Genomic DNA, 15,378 nt, shown 5'->3' on the forward strand with positions numbered 1-15,378 from the left:
AGGAACGGTGCCATGGGGCCGTCTTTCATTAATATACAGTGAGGATTTTGTCTAAATTACTGCTATGAATTTCACAGTACACGCTTTCAAAAGCCGTCTCAGGTGGCCTGATGAAACGTGATAGCGCCTCTGCAAACAGATCTACTTTCTTAATAAAAAAGGAAGGTGTGGGGGGGGGGGGGGTGGAGAAATCCCCCAAAAATACTGAAAAAAAACCCAAACCACCGCACACCCTCATAACAGCGACAACAAAAAAATAAAGCTCAAGCTGGAGTATGGTCTTTTATTTTAAAAAATATCCCAACAAAAAACAAACAACCAACTTCGTTCCCCAACTCTTCCCACCCCCTCCCTTGCAGAGTGAGATTGTTTTGTCTGGAAAAAAATCCAAAGTATAACAAGGGGAGAACAGTTAGTGCTGATTTTCATTTGCATAAATTTTCATATATTTTGGTGAAAATAATAGACTAGTGGAGAGCGGGGCTTAGTGGAGTCAGTGCAAAGGAAAATCTTAACATGGATCGTTTCGCTGGAGTTGAGAACATGCTTTTTCCCCCCTGTCACCTTATTAAAATCAAAAATTAAAAAAAATTTCTCTAAATCCTGGGAGTTTGATCGGTAAGTGTTTTACATTTTTTTATCTACTTTTGTTTTCTTTAAAGTCTTCTGGATATATATTTTCAAAAGCTTAGGACAAGACAGGGAAACCCATGGCAACTGCCTTGAAGGAAGCAGGCTGGAAAAAAAAGGGAAAGAGAAAGGGAAAAAAATCCCACCAGCAACAAAAAGCACCTTAGTGAAATATTACATAAAAAGCATGGATTCATTCCAAAGCTCAAGGCAGCAAAGCAATTCTTCAGCGCTGGAAAGTCTTTCTGGTTACTACTTCACTTTTCTGGGCACTGTTAATTATTGTAGCACCGAGACTCGGGGAGGCTGGGCCGGGGCGGGGGGGGTGGGGGGGGGCGAGGAAAGCTCTCGAAAATATTACAGATTTGCGAAGGGGAGGCGAGGCAGAGATGCGGGCTGTGTTCAAACGCTGCTTCGGGGGGGCGGGGGGTCGCCCGGCGGGCGGGGAGGGGGCCCGGCCGGTGCAGCGGGCGGGAGAGGGGCCGGGGCCGAGCTGACCCGAGCACCTGCCGGCGGACGGACGGACGCACGGACGGACGGACGGACGGACGGGAGCGGGGGAGGCCGGGGAAGGTGCGGAGCGGCGGTGCGCGCACAGGGTTAATATTGTAACTAGGGAACAGACGGTTAAGCACAACATCTAGAGCTCCGTAGTGAAAGTCCATCAGAAAGAGTATAATCAATCAAAACTAACCAGGACATCCCTTCATTTTATTCTCCAAGGAGATTGGGGCTGGAGGATTACAGACCAGATTTCACTTTCTCTCTCTTGACAATCTTGCCTGTCTCTCCGCTTTCCCCGAATCCCATCCAATTGCGAGGTGTAGTCTAATGATCTGAAACTCTTCTATAGCGTTTGGGTCAGTGTGATAAATAATGTGATTAATAATGTAGGGTTAAATTAACAGGCCAGATACCGCTCCCGAAAACTTTACCGAACCTTAAATATCTCATTACGTGACTTTAATTTGTTTTAATTTTACCCTGTTTTTTTAAACTTATTTTTCCTTGCCACCTCTGTTGCTGCTCTTTTGGATACACAATAGCTGGTGATCATTGTAATTTCCTAGAATTAGTTACTTCTTTGGAAACGGTCGATAGCCAAATCAATAAAATGGCTTGTAAAACTACGGAGGTATAGGTTTCAATTTGGGGGGGAGAAGAATCGCTCATTTTCCACTTCTTGTTGACGCGCCCAGCGTCTCTTTTGACTGGGGTTAACTCTGTGTGCTCCATCGGAACAGATGCCGTATAGAGCTGCTCCCTCAAGATCATTTGTTTCCTTGATGGGGGAACATTTCTGAGCAGAACATATTGGTTGCCATAGAGAAAGAAATAAAAGGAAGAACACTAGTCACATTAAGCTATATGTTTGTGCACTGGGCTTTAGATAAAAGGACCCCAGTTCAAGCCAGAGAGAACGGGGCCAAAGCAGAGCTTCTTAGCTTCACTAAAACTAGCTTTATTTTGTTTTGGACTTTTACGGTTGAAACATGTAAGCTAATTTTATTGGCTGTCGTTAATTTTATACGATACGGCTTGCTGAACAAAATCAACTTTGGGCGCGCTCCGCCTGGCCCCGGCCGGCCGCCAGGGGGCGCCCCGCGACGCCCCCTCCCCGCGCGCGCGGGCGGGCGGGCGGGCGGGCGGGGGCTGAGGGCGGCCGAGGGGGCTGCGGGCCCGGCCCCGCCGCCGGCGCTGCCCGCACACCGGCGCTGCCCGCACACCGGCGCTGCCCGCACACCGGCGCTCCCCGCCGCCGGGACAGCGCCCCGCCACCCCCGGGGCCGGCGGGCGGGGGAACGGCAGCGGGGGCTGCCGGTGCAGGGGCCGCCCGAAAGTGTCCCAGGCGGTGCGGTGCCTCCAACGGACCCGAGGCCTGCAAGGAGTGAGAGCGGTAATTAAACACAGGCACGGGCACCGCAGCTCGGGGCAACCCGGGGTGCCACGCGGGGCTTTTTTGTGGTTTTCTTCCTGTCCAAATAAGGCGCTTAAGCCTCTGGAGATGCAATAAAACGACTCAGGTTTTTTACATTACTTAATATTTAATCGCTGTATTAAACCTGGAAAAGTGGTTAGTTTTCTTTTTCTTTTTTTTTTTTTTTTTTTTTTTCCTTTCGTTTTTCCCTCCTTCCCCCTCAAGCTGGCCACTCCTCCCCCCGATCCCTTCAGACCTGGCTATGTGCGGGAGCCAGCGACAGAGGTAGCGCCGGGCTCCCCCCGCCTCCCGCCCTGCCCGCACCGGCCGCGCACCCGGCACAAGTTTCGCCGTCCGGGACACTCGCAGATTAACAGCCTCAACTAAGCACAGCATCGGCAGCGACCGCAGCTTAGCTCCTCACAGCCCGGTTTCTGTCCCTTCCCGAGCGCGCCTGCCCTCAGCCCTTACTCCTTTCCTCTGCTTCCCTCGCTAAGAGGGGACAGAAGTGAGAAATTTAGTTGGTGGCTTTTAGTTTTCGGGATTTTTGTGGGGGAGCGGGTTGTTTTGTTTTTTGTTTGTTTGTTGTTTTTTTTTTGTTTTTTTTTTTTTTTTTGTTTTTTTTGGATGGAATTCCTGCTCAAACACGGCAGTTTCTCAGCCCCGCGCCCCCGTCCGCGGGCAGGACACAGGGCACGGGCGGACCCGCGTGGCTGCAGCATCCTGCAAGGCACCTGCGTCCTCCCGGGACGGGCGGGGAGCCGTGGCCGCGGGGGCGGGAGCTTGGAGCCACTTTGTTTCCCCGCGGTGGAGCCCCAGCAGTTTCTGTGCTACAAGGAAAGTTTTATTTCTTGCCTCCATAAAGGAAAGACCAATTGGAACCCTGGAAATCACACAGCCCATAAATATGATAGAACCTGGCAAGATGAACTCCCCGCCTAAAAGCCTAACACATGCATAGCAAAAAAAAAAAAAAAAAAAAAAGAAAAAAAAAAAAAAAAGAAAAAAGAGAGAGAGAAAAGTAATCAAAGACAGAAAACGACCTACAAGAAATTACACTTTTCTACACTTTTCTTTTAAAGTGTTCGTGGGGTTTCATTTGGAAAACGGAGTGAAGTCTCTGTGTGTATTGACCGTGAGGTAAAATGGTTGAGATATTTACATGAACAAAACTTTCCACCTACCGCGTTTGGCTCAATGAGCACTAGGAATATTCCAGACTATTAAAACATATTTCCAGAGCTCAATTCTCCTCAGAAACGTGGTCACTTTCTTGAGATTTGCAGTTTAGTGAACATTTCCCTCGCCTGTGAAGCGGGCGGGTTTTTGAGTTGAAAGAGCCCAGCAAAGTTCATCATCCCGGGGTCGGGATTGAGCGGATTTCCCCCAGCTTTCCTCTGCCCCCCCTACCCCCGATCCTCCAAGCGTAACCTGCGTTATTTTTTAAACAAAACAGGGTTTAGAAGCGCAGCTCCTCTGCTGTGTGCTTGCGCCAGTTAGCCGCAGCAGGCGACTAGGTACCGCAAGCGAGAGAAAAACTAACGCTAAAACGAGCAACAAGTTAATTCGGCAAAAGTAAACTTTTCTAGCTGCCTTTGGAGGACTCCGGTCCGGCCAGGATTGCCGGCTCCATGCCTGCCGTGGCACCTCAATTGTAAGAGTGCTACAGAGTGCATTTTTTTCCTCCCCCTTTTTAAAATAAATGCCTATTTTGTCCTAATGGACGCCTTTGGAAAACGGATGTAGAAGAGATACTGTCATGGAAATAGTGAAAAGAAAGTGTTTACCGTATTTAGTATTCATTTACTTATAGTGGGAAATGATTAGGTATGTACTAATATAACCGTGGAGACCAACTGCCTAATTAGCATTTACAAATTAAAATGTTAAACATAAAGACATATTCCGTATACAGTCTGCTATATGTAAAACACATTCGTGCATAATACAGCAGTCAGCTGCAAACGTGAAGTTGACTGGCTTCCAGATATGTAGCGTTCTTGGCTAATGCGATCTGCTCTGGGTTTTGCAAGCTTACCCACGATGTAGTTCATAGTTCTTATGACCACGTTGATAGCTGCACTAGGGATATTACACTAACCAATCTGGAGAAAATAGGAAAATACACAGATTACTTTTAAAGGCTGACGATAATAACGATAAACACAATAGGCAGGCGGATCATTTATCCATACCTTTTATTCTGAAGGCTTCACTCGGAACCTTATTTATTGTTTTGAGCATAACAAAGCATTTCGGGTTCTGTAATAAATTAGAACAATAATACAGAACTGCACATGCAAAGCAAGATTCCTTTATTTCCCAGCTGCATAATTTTGATATTACCCAACGTGTCTTGCTCAAGGTTCACCTCACACGGACTGTAATGAGAGTTGCCAAATGAATGGAACAATCTATCTGTTGACTTGAGCCCAACGTAGACACATTACATATGATGCAAACCTAATGCTCCCACCGATGTTAAAATCAGAGGGATACATAGTTTCAATCCAGACCCTTGAACATGTAGATTTTTATTAATAAGAATAATTGTGCATGTAGCAACATTAAAAGGGGATTTACAAGTTGGAGTCTTTTAAAAGAGACTGTGAAAACCTTAGCCCTGCTTTTATTAGACATGATATCATTCCGATTTGCGTGCTTGCCATCTCAATGGCGTTTCACATGTGATAAAAAAAAATCCATATGCATTACATAGATTTTCTTTTACACGCATAAGGACTGGAAGTCTTTTAGTGGATATGAGGGTGAATAATTGTGATACACCAGAAAACAGTTCGTGCAGTTTGGCAGCTCTGGTTATTATTATTAGATTTTTTGACATTTGAACTTGTCTATTGTCTGAGGAGCTCAGTGCAGATTGCAGTAGGTCAACCTTAAGGCTGCTCTTTTTGGCATTGCACACAAACATGCACACGCTGTCTGTTCTCCTTGTGTGAATACACCAGCTAGAGATTTATCGTGCTTTTTTTTTTTTTTTTTTTTTTTTTTTTTTTTTTTTTTTTTTAATGCACATCTATTTATATTTATCTAATCCTCTTGGGGTTTTCACGGTCCTGTGATTAGTTTGTACGTGCCTTCATTTTACACCCATTCCTCCAATCTATACATTTGCCTGATGTTGGATACTTTTAAGTACTCAGTCGCTTTTACAGCAGTATAATTCCAGCATCACGACGTTTGATAAAAGGGACTTCAGTAGCCCTGGGATTAAATGACATATTTCCCCGCAGCTTCGCTCAACTCCATCATGACTCCTACAGTCAAAAGTTAAAGTTATTCATCATCTCCTTGCATTTATTCCCTCCTCCCCTCTCTAAATTCAGCCCCACCACCCGACTTCTGAAACAATTTCTCGCCGCCTGCCAAGAGTCAGGGGGGCAGCAGTGTGGGGGGCGGCGGCTGGAACCCGAAAGCCCGCAGCCACCCCGCGTGTTCCCGGGGGGCGACCCCCGACCCCCGGCCTTTCCGCGGGCGCGGAACGGGCCCGGCCACGCCAAGGTCCCGGCGAACGCCCTCCCGGGCGGGGCGGCAGGAGCCACTTCTGAGAAGGAAATCGCGAAATAGGGGTGGATCCCCCCCGGGGTGGGAGAGGGAAGAGGAGCAGGAAAACTGGATCAAACCCGATAGGAAAGTCAGTTTGCACTGGGAAAATCTAGAGATTGTGTCTAAATAACTTTTCCCTGGAGTGGTTTGTGCGTCTTGCTTTCCTCTCTAGTTTGGTTGGTGTTTTAAACTGAGGCTCTTTCCTCATCTGCTGGGGTGAAGGCACTCGGTCCGAACAACGGCCCATCTCTTCTTGTAGCGGTCTGTCATTTAAATTTGTATCTATATAGGTATGCATACATCCAGGCATATACCTCTGGATTTGTTCCCCCCTTCACTTCCCTCTTCCCTCTTTAACAAGAGCCTGATAACGCGTTTAAGGCTTGTTATTTGAACTCTCTGATCAGCATGCAGAAATGTAATTGCAACGTTTTTCATCAGGAAAGAAAAGAAAAGGAAAAGGGGGAGGAAATCCCCCCGCTCCCCTTCACACCCTTACACACGCAGACACCCAGTGCTCTGTAATCGCTGAGTCACCGTGTTGGGGGTCAGTGGGTAAACACGAAGGAGAGAGCAGCAGCTTATTGAAAACCCTGGCGCAAACCGCATCCCTCCTTATCTCCAGACGGTAGATCCCTCCCCTCCTTCTTCCCCTGGATTTATTACTCCGGACTTGGGAAAGAGTGGCCCGAATGCTGCCAGAGCCCTTTTTGTGACACTGTATGTCCTCCTCAGGCGCAGTGGGACCTGCTTTGTTCCGGCAGGGTGGAAGGAAGAAATTCAACATTAAACTGCTATTTGGGCTGCCGGGAATGGGCGTTGTTTTGTGGGCAAGAGGGGAGAAGGAGGAAAAGGGGGAACAACGGCCAGTTCACCTAGGGATATAAAGAAAGCTTTCCCTTTCTCTGGGGCTGGGCTCTGATCTGGGCATATTTACTTCTGTTTAAACGCTATTGTTCCTGCCAGCCTTTGACACAAACAGAAAGGGGGGGGAGCCGCGGGGGGGGGAGGTGGTGGTGGTGGCTGGAACAAAGATGCTCAAACCCCAGCAACCCCCAAAGGCAGAGGAATACTTCTTTTTTTCCCTTTAAAAACGTATGTGACAAGTCTTTCTCTTTGATGTTGCTTTCTGGGTTCCCCCACTCACCCTGTGAGCTGAGCAGAGTGCCTGGCTGTGATTCACTTACCAGGGCCCGTTTAGAGAGGCGCATGTCCCCCCAGTAGGTGCCAGGGAGCCTTGGAGGGACAGCTTCTCCAGCCCCTGGGTCTGAAGGAGAAGACTTGAAATCGGTTTGTGGCAAGCCCTGCAGTGGGAAACAAAGAGGCAGAAATGTTGGGAGCCCAAGGAGGGCCTGGAACAGAGAGAAGCATTGAGCTTCCCAGAGATGCTTCAGCTTCTCAGCGGGGGACAGGGCAGAATCCTTTTTGGGCCGTCTCTATGCATTTGAGGGCTGGACTGTACAGCCCACATTGAATCAGAGTCATTGTGTGTAAATGAATAAGTGCACATTGTTTTGAGATGCTGCTATTGTATTTGGGGTTGGGGGGAGGAGAAGGTTATATTTTGTGTCTGTGTGTGCATGTGGGTCTATGTGCTTGTGAAAGGTGAGTGCAGATTGCAATAGTTGCTGCTCTATTTTTGTTTGTCAAACAGGGCCCTTCTCTTGGGAGAGGGGCATGTGGCGGATCCCAGCCCAGGATTACATTAATCAAAGCATTATTTCCCCAGGGATGTGCAGCACAAATGATAGTAAATCCTAATAAAATTGGATCGCTGAGAAATTGAACGCTTAAAGTAATCTGCTCTGCCTGATAAAAACTTCAAATTTATAAGATATTATGCATCCCCACCCCCAAACACCTTAGGTATCATCACTATGTGTGTATTATACAACTATCTGTAGGAGAGAAATCACTGTTCAGTTTAACAGGCCCATCACTATTGAATATATACATAGATATAAATGTGTTTGTATGAGCATGCACACAGACAGATATTGCCCCCACACACATGCGCAGAGTCATAAAAGAAGCCAAAATATTAATGCACATAACAATAATGACTATGGTCAATATTGTCAGGACTTTACAAGCAACACCTTTACTGTGGCAGGTGCTGCAGAAGGCTTGGACAAGGCTGTACATGGTTGTGTACCAGGACTATAATCTGGCCTGGGGACTTAATTCTCTCTTGCTTTTTACTGATACTCATTATGGACCTCCATGATGGCACCTGTGGTCTCAAGCCACTGAGCAGCTTTGCCTTTTTAATATGGGACCACAGAGATGGTATGAAAATAATAAAAAAAAAAATTAAAATATGTGAACGTGAGTATTTGAAGCTGACTTTAGAAAGCTTTTGAGGGGATGAGCTTCAGAAGGAAACTGTGTTGGACTGGATGGGAAGAGTTGAAGGAAGGAAAGGTATTCCCAGGCCAGTTATTAAGTCTCAGACATGCAGCATACTGTGCCTTCAGTCTTTCAGTACAGGGCCAGGCCACCACCCTGCTGGCGTGGGCCAGAAAAGATCAGGGTAGCTGCTGGCCACTTGCTAGCTTCAGACCCTCAGTCTCTGCTACTTCCTCTCTGCAGAAAGAAAGTTTATTTTTAATTGCTGCCATAGGACATAACAATAGGCTCAAAGAGATCCACTGTCCAGCAGAAAATTTGCTTTCTCTCCCCCCCCCCACCCCCCTTCCCCCCAAGATCGCTGTGCTTCCATATGTGTAAGGGGCAGAAGGCATTTCCACTCACCCAGCTGAAACTCTTTGAAAGGCTGTGAGCCTCCCCCGGCGCTATAAATGCCGATCATTCCTCCTACCCTCGCCGTCCCGGGACCCTGTCACCTCCGCGGGAGCCGGCCCTGCCTCGGGCCCCGTTCGTCTCGGCCCCCCCCACCCGTCCTGCCTACTGCTTTGTGGCCGACGAGTCCCGGAGTCCTCTCCTTGCCCCTGTCTTTTCTGGCATCGCTAGGCAGACCGAAGGCGGCTTATCCCTTTTCCCAGCGTGGGGTTTTCCTTCCCCGTCCCGGCCCCGGGGGCTGGCGGAGAAGGGCGGCCGGCGGTGGTCCCGACCCCGCAGCGCCCCGCACCCTGCCCTGGCCTGCTGGTAATCTGTCCTCCCTGCCTGCAGACAGGGAAGCGGCGGAGGGGAGCTGAGCCCTCTCCCAGCCCCGAAATGACGCAGCCCCTGTTCCAGCATCGTCTCCCGTTTAGGCTGGCTCCATTTCAGAAGCCGTCTCCCTCCACCCCCTTCTTCCCAGCCTTCCTCCTTCCTCCTCCTCCTCGCCTCACCGTCACTCTCAAACAACCCCCCCTCCCCACGCCTCGCTTCCCCCCGCCGCCCCAAACTCCTTCCTCAGGACCGTGGGATGCGGGCGAGCTCTGGCGAGAGTTGCCGGTCTCCATTTCTAAGCGGGGAGCCGCCGGGAGCGGTGAGGCAGCCGTGACGGGGGGGGGAGCGGTCGGGGGGTTAGGGAGGCGATGACTGACGGAACGGGGGGGTCCGCACCCCCTCTCTCCCCATCTGGAGCGGCCGCTGCTCCCGGGAAGGCGCGGCCCCCGCGCCCGCCGCCCGGCCCCGCGCCCCTCGGGGGGCAGCGCTGCCCGCGCCGCGGCTCCCGCACGACTCCCCTGGCCCTGCCCCGCGCGGGTGCGGACCGTGCGGGGACCCACTCACCTCGCCGCTGACGGTGCCTTTTCTCACACCCCCCACCGCCCCAAAAAATAAAACGACAAACAAAGACCAACTATTTGCGTAGCGTTCGGCACCCTCGCTCAGTATTTAGCCCCACTTTTTTTATCACCCGTCTACCTCCGCCCAGACCGACCCTTCTGCCCCACCCCTCTCCCCCGCATCCCGGGTGCAACCGGATGGCAAAAATCAAAGCTGGCTCCAATTTACCCCAGTTGTCTTCCTTTGAACACTCATAAGGTAGGTATGGTGGGATGCTGAGCTCCCACTCCCCATGTGCTCAGTGAGGTGCCTTCCTCTCCACCCTCTCCCCCCGCTCTCTATTCCTTAATTGGCTGTATCTTGATGTGCACTTGTTTTGTTTAGCCTATTTTACCATTGCGGACGAGATAGGCAGGAAAAGGAGTGTTTGACTTGGTATGTCTCTGATTTTTTTCCCCCTCTCCCTGCTTTCCGAAGTTAATTTGCATTTGAGGTCTAATCCATGTTTCAAAATTCTGCCATTTGAGGACCGTATAGGAACAGGGCATTCGTTTCTATTTTTGAGGAGGAGCCTCTCCTGCATTTGCTCCTTTCTGTATAATTTCATTGTGTTCACAAGTGACAGGGATTTGCATCAGTTATTTTGCAATTTATTTTTTGAAAGAGTTGGATCAAATTTTCTTATTTTTAAAATTGCCGAGGGAGCAAATACTAGGCGTTAGAAAAGGAGCATACATTATTAACAATGTTGCAAACTTAGTCACAGACTATATATTCATATATATGTATTAATCTGCATTCCTTGGAGTTGGATTTCTGCCTCCTGAACATCTGATTTTGATGAGAGAAATCAGTCAGAGAAAGTCAACTATACAAATGCTAAAGTGTATTTATAGTTCCTTGCATCTATTTACAGGTGATTTTACTGCTGTTTGCTACTTTTGCTACAGCACTTAGTAATTATTCACTTCAGCAAGGCATTTCATGGGATTAGATGCTGCATTACTCATTAAAGTTTTCAGTTTATCCAGGTGTAACTTTCATCCACATCTCTGGAAATAGCTATGAGGCCACGTGGACTTTATGTAAAAAGTATAAAATATAAATGAACATATAAAAAGATTGGATTTATCCATGGTTCTTTCAGTTCTTTGGATGTGATGAAGAATACGTCTATGTTTAGGACTTTATGGGTCCTTTAAGGACTACTTTAGCATATTTTATTTGTATCTATAAAATGAATTTTCTTTTTGTATGTAGTGAATACATGAAAGGCATATGTTGCATAATATGCATATGAGGCCTTTCAAGTATTTCTGTATGCACACAAATTTATTTTTCACAAATGTATGTGTGTGCATATGTATGTGTGTGTATATGTATATGTTTATACATGTGTGTGATAAAAAACATGCTGGAAGAGAAAACTGCCCAAACCAAAAAATATCCATAAAGGAAAAGTCATTAAGGTAGTTCACTGGGAGTTGGTATCTGATACACTGCAAAAGTCACTTTAGTTTCAAACATTACTGTAAATACCTACATACACCCCCATCTCAGCATAAAAATCCCTCTGTGTGTATTTGCCCTTCTAGAACTAACTAAATGGGACTGTGAATTATGCCTAAAAAGATGCCACTGATATAAAAAACTTATAAAATAGTAATGGAATATGGAATTTTATATAGTGCCAACAACTTTAGCACGATTCTTGGCATAAGCAATTTAGTGCAATTTTATTTGTCTGAACCAGAATGATATTACAAAGTGAATTAATAGAACATTAGTACTGAAAAAAAGAAACAGTTCTTCCTTTGAAATATGAAGTGCCACTAACTTGAGATGAAACCTGAAAGTCAGTGAATAATATATGGGAAGTATTAATATTTTAAATGTATCATATTTAAAATTGCTGTGAACTTAAACAAGATTTCATATCAAGAAAAACCAAGTAATTCATTTTAGGTTCTGATCTTATATGCAATGTTTTACAAATGAAGCAACTCACTAAAGGAGGGAAGTCAGGTATGTAAGCATATCTTGTTATTTTGCACACGAAATACGGTCATTATGGAATATAAATTTAATTTTGGAAATGATAAAAAATAATACTTATTTTATTTTTTCTACTATGATTCAAGAAAAACATTTTTAAGCAGATGATTAATCAGATGAAATGGACTGATATAGCCCATAATACCTGTATGGGCTTTTATGCCTTGTGAAACCCCACCACAATGGGACCTTTATAAAAAGTATGGAGTCAAGTAATGCAATCATCTTTTATATTTAGAATGGGAACTGATGTGATTCAGTTTAATGTTGTGAAAAAGTGAGCCCTCTGGCACTTGGCATTAAATTATTTTAAAATTACTCCTTCAAGTAAAGTTAGTAGAAAGACTGTACCATGGTTGAAGCCCAGCACTAAAGCTCAGGGGCAAATTGGGTGCTGCTCCTTGCCTTGCCATCCGTTCAAGTGCAGGCAAGGTGTTACCCTTGGTCGTCTCCTTAGTTCAAGGTGTATTTGCTCCAGTGTTTCACTGTCCTTCTCCAACGAGTGGATATGACCTCAGCATCTGGAAGCCAAACCTGTGCTGCTCAAGATGGGCCAAATCTTGCTTGTCCCGTTCATTGAAGCTACGTGGAGTTTTGTTTGATTGGAATGAGCAGGACCTAGCTCTCATTCTGCTCCCTGAAATATTTCCATTAGGCCTTAATGTCAGTGGAGAGATTATTGTTACATTTATATGATGTGAATGGAGTTAGGTATGAGGGCCACATTGATCTCGCCCTTGTGCCTCAGCTGTCTAAGGGTTACATCCTACACACTTTGACTAGCGAATCAGGCCAGCAATAATTGTGGTCACTACATACTGATAAGTAGGACATACATTACTGAGCATTTTGAGCGATGAAAAACCCCATACCTGCGTCTTTGCATCGATGGGAAGTGCTGGATGTGTGTGAGCTCAGCAGAAAAGGCAGTTGTGTGTTCTTGGAAAGACTTAAGGCTGCCATGAGGACTGTCAGCACTTGTGAGGTGTCTTGTTGAAGGACAGCAAAAGCCTGGTTAGTCTGTAGACTGGTTCCCACAGAGCCAGTGGCTCCCACCATGAGCTGGCTGCAAGTGCCACAGAAGACAGAGTGGTGTTGGTAGGGAGGGCACGCAGTTATCACTTGCTACACAAGCGGATCTTTTTCTGTCCAGTTTTGGCCAAAGCTCTGGGACATTTGCTATGGTTCTCTCAATTATCTCTCATTAATTTCAGTAGCTTGTGTTTTCATTACAAATGCCCAATGTCCTTTGGAAACTTACTATGCGTATTTTAAATTCAGAATAACTGTGGTGAGAAAAAAACCCATGCTTTTCCTTTCTAAGCAGCTTTACCATTTAATCACAGTTTGTTTAAATATACTTTTCTCTGCTGTGAAATAACCTTTCTTTCCACATTTATGTGCACAATCCTAACTCATAGCATGAAAAACATTTTAAAACACTGTGTCATGCTTATAGGATAATTATTAATCTTGTCAGAATAAAAAGCATACTAAAAGTATTCCATACAAAGGTTTGTGCCTTAACATTTTTGAAAGTTTTTTTTTTTTTAATAATCAGAGATGTCATAACAGAGGGAGAAACCATATATAGCATGTAGTAGAAGTATAAGACTCCTAGAGGACTATTTAGAAATACACAAAGCTTTTTTTTCTCCTTTTGGTTAGCATACTACTTGATGATAAGGTATGTTTTTATTTTTATTCCTGCTTGTATCTTACAGTTCTATGAAGGTGATGGGAAGCTACAAATTCCAGGCTTTAGTTGCTATATATGATATAAAACTAAGAAAGAAAAATGTTCATGATACGCATCTGGAGGAAGAAATACACAATAATGCAATCCGAAAACAGAAAGAATAATTATTTGACAATAAACTCAATGTTAAATACAAGCAGAGTAATATTGTCCTAGTGAGAAATATAGGAAATAAAATGATACTACAAAAAGACACTTATGAAACTTCCTCCGTGTTTAAAACTTTTCCAGTTGAATTTTCCTTTTTAATCATTTGTTACTATTGAGATATAGTTAGTGAACAAGCCAGTCAATACTTTTCTGTCTTGATTTTCTTATCCCATATCTACAAATCCAAAAATGCAACTTGTAGTAAATTCACTTGATGTTAGGAGGGTGATTTTGCTGCTTGTTTGCTTAGATTTTACTTGAGACTTGATTTTGCATACCCTAACTCATGCTGAAATTTCTGGTGCATGTGAACAGTGTTTATTTTGTCATCTACTTATTTTGTGCAAGAAGGACAGCTTTTTCATACTGGGGATTCTGATAGAAACAGAAAAGGGATACTGCAGGAAAGCGACTATTTTTCAAGGGCATTGGGCATTCACACCTTCATTTAACTTCAGTGAGAACTGTGAAAACTCAGTATTTAAAAAAAGTGGCAATTTTTCTTTAGAAAGTCAAATGTCATGGAGATTTGACTTGTGTAAGTCTGGCTATAATAAATAGTAAAATTCTATAGCTGGAAATGTCTGTTTTTATCTTTGTGTGGGTTTAACATTAGCTATATGTATATAAAATGCAAATGTACCTTTCCTCATGTGATAACTGTTTGCTTTGCCTTTTTCTTCTAAGAGGTAGAAAAAATTATTAAAACACCACTGCCCTGAAAAAAAAAAAAGACAGAAACAATAGAAATCATTGTTCACTACTCAGTTAAGAAAATAAGAAGTCTGTAAACTGCAGAGGGTGAATTATGATTTTGTAAACTGCTGATTTGCCTTTCTGAAATTAGGATCCTTGTACTGAACTCTCTTAGCTATTTTCATAACTATTAGGAAAGAATAGGATGCAGATTTCACACACCTGTTAGAGAAACAGCTTTTTGCACTGTGACACTCTGAAACCTAAGGAAAATATACCAAACTTTTCAGGGAGCCACCAATGGCTGGGGAGAGGAGGGTATCTGCACATGCTTCTGCGCCAGTGAATGCTGTAGCAGGTTGTGTGCACCGGGGGCTATGGGTTTTCTTTTCAGAAGAGGACTAGCAGAAGAACGAAAACCCATGACTAGTTATTGATCAAAGTCCCCTCAGTGCAGGACTTTCAAGTTTTAGGATCTGTTTTGACTGGATAGTATTGAGCTGCAACTGGGAAAGGAACAGTCCAAAGCTCTTTGCACCCCCTGTGCCCACATTTGAGAAATAATTCCGTTGTCTGAAAGTGGTGGTTGAAGCCGTGACCCTCCTCCCAGTAATGCCCAGGACAAGCTGGCCCCACAGCCCCCAGTAGGAGCTGGTGTCTCTGGGATGGGAGGGCTGCTCTGTTGTGCAGAACCCATAGGGACAGGGCTTCCCTCCGCATCCCGACGCCAACTTTGTGCTTTGGTTTTGTCTCTAATCTCTCTATTACAGTTTTTAAAATTTTAAATCCTGGCTTCAGTTAGAGATGATTGGACTGTGCTCAGCACTGGCTGTCTTGATAGGTTTGAAATTCCTGGGAAACCTCAATACTGGCATTTTCTAAAAACGGTAAGCAAAGCACACTGGAATATTAATAGGTGAAACATTTT

The 15,378-nt window shown here is 45.2% G+C and overlaps 1 protein-coding gene across 8 annotated transcripts in view; it reads left to right on the top strand.

Annotated features, from left to right (window-relative positions):
- The first annotated feature begins 216 nt into the window (after positions 1-216).
- The window catches only part of LOC131097096 (synaptic defective enhancer 1-like), a 28,983-nt gene continuing 13,821 nt past the window's right edge, over positions 217-15,378 (top strand). For 2 of the 8 annotated variants that reach the window (XR_009116028.1, XR_009116029.1), the window contains exons 1-2: positions 9,293-9,548; positions 9,939-10,048. Coding sequence is in view for 2 of the 8 variants with exons in the window: in XM_058045812.1 (XP_057901795.1) it covers positions 9,293-9,548 (256 nt within the window). In the remaining 6 variants the exon portion in view is untranslated. Of the gene's footprint in view, positions 619-9,292; positions 9,549-9,938; positions 10,049-15,378 lie in introns of those variants that run through there. The other 6 variants (XM_058045812.1, XM_058045811.1, XR_009116032.1 and 3 more) reach the window with 5 other exon arrangements.

This window comes from Melospiza georgiana, chromosome 2, assembly GCF_028018845.1.
Source record: "Melospiza georgiana isolate bMelGeo1 chromosome 2, bMelGeo1.pri, whole genome shotgun sequence".
Classification (NCBI taxonomy): domain Eukaryota; kingdom Metazoa; phylum Chordata; class Aves; order Passeriformes; family Passerellidae; genus Melospiza; species Melospiza georgiana.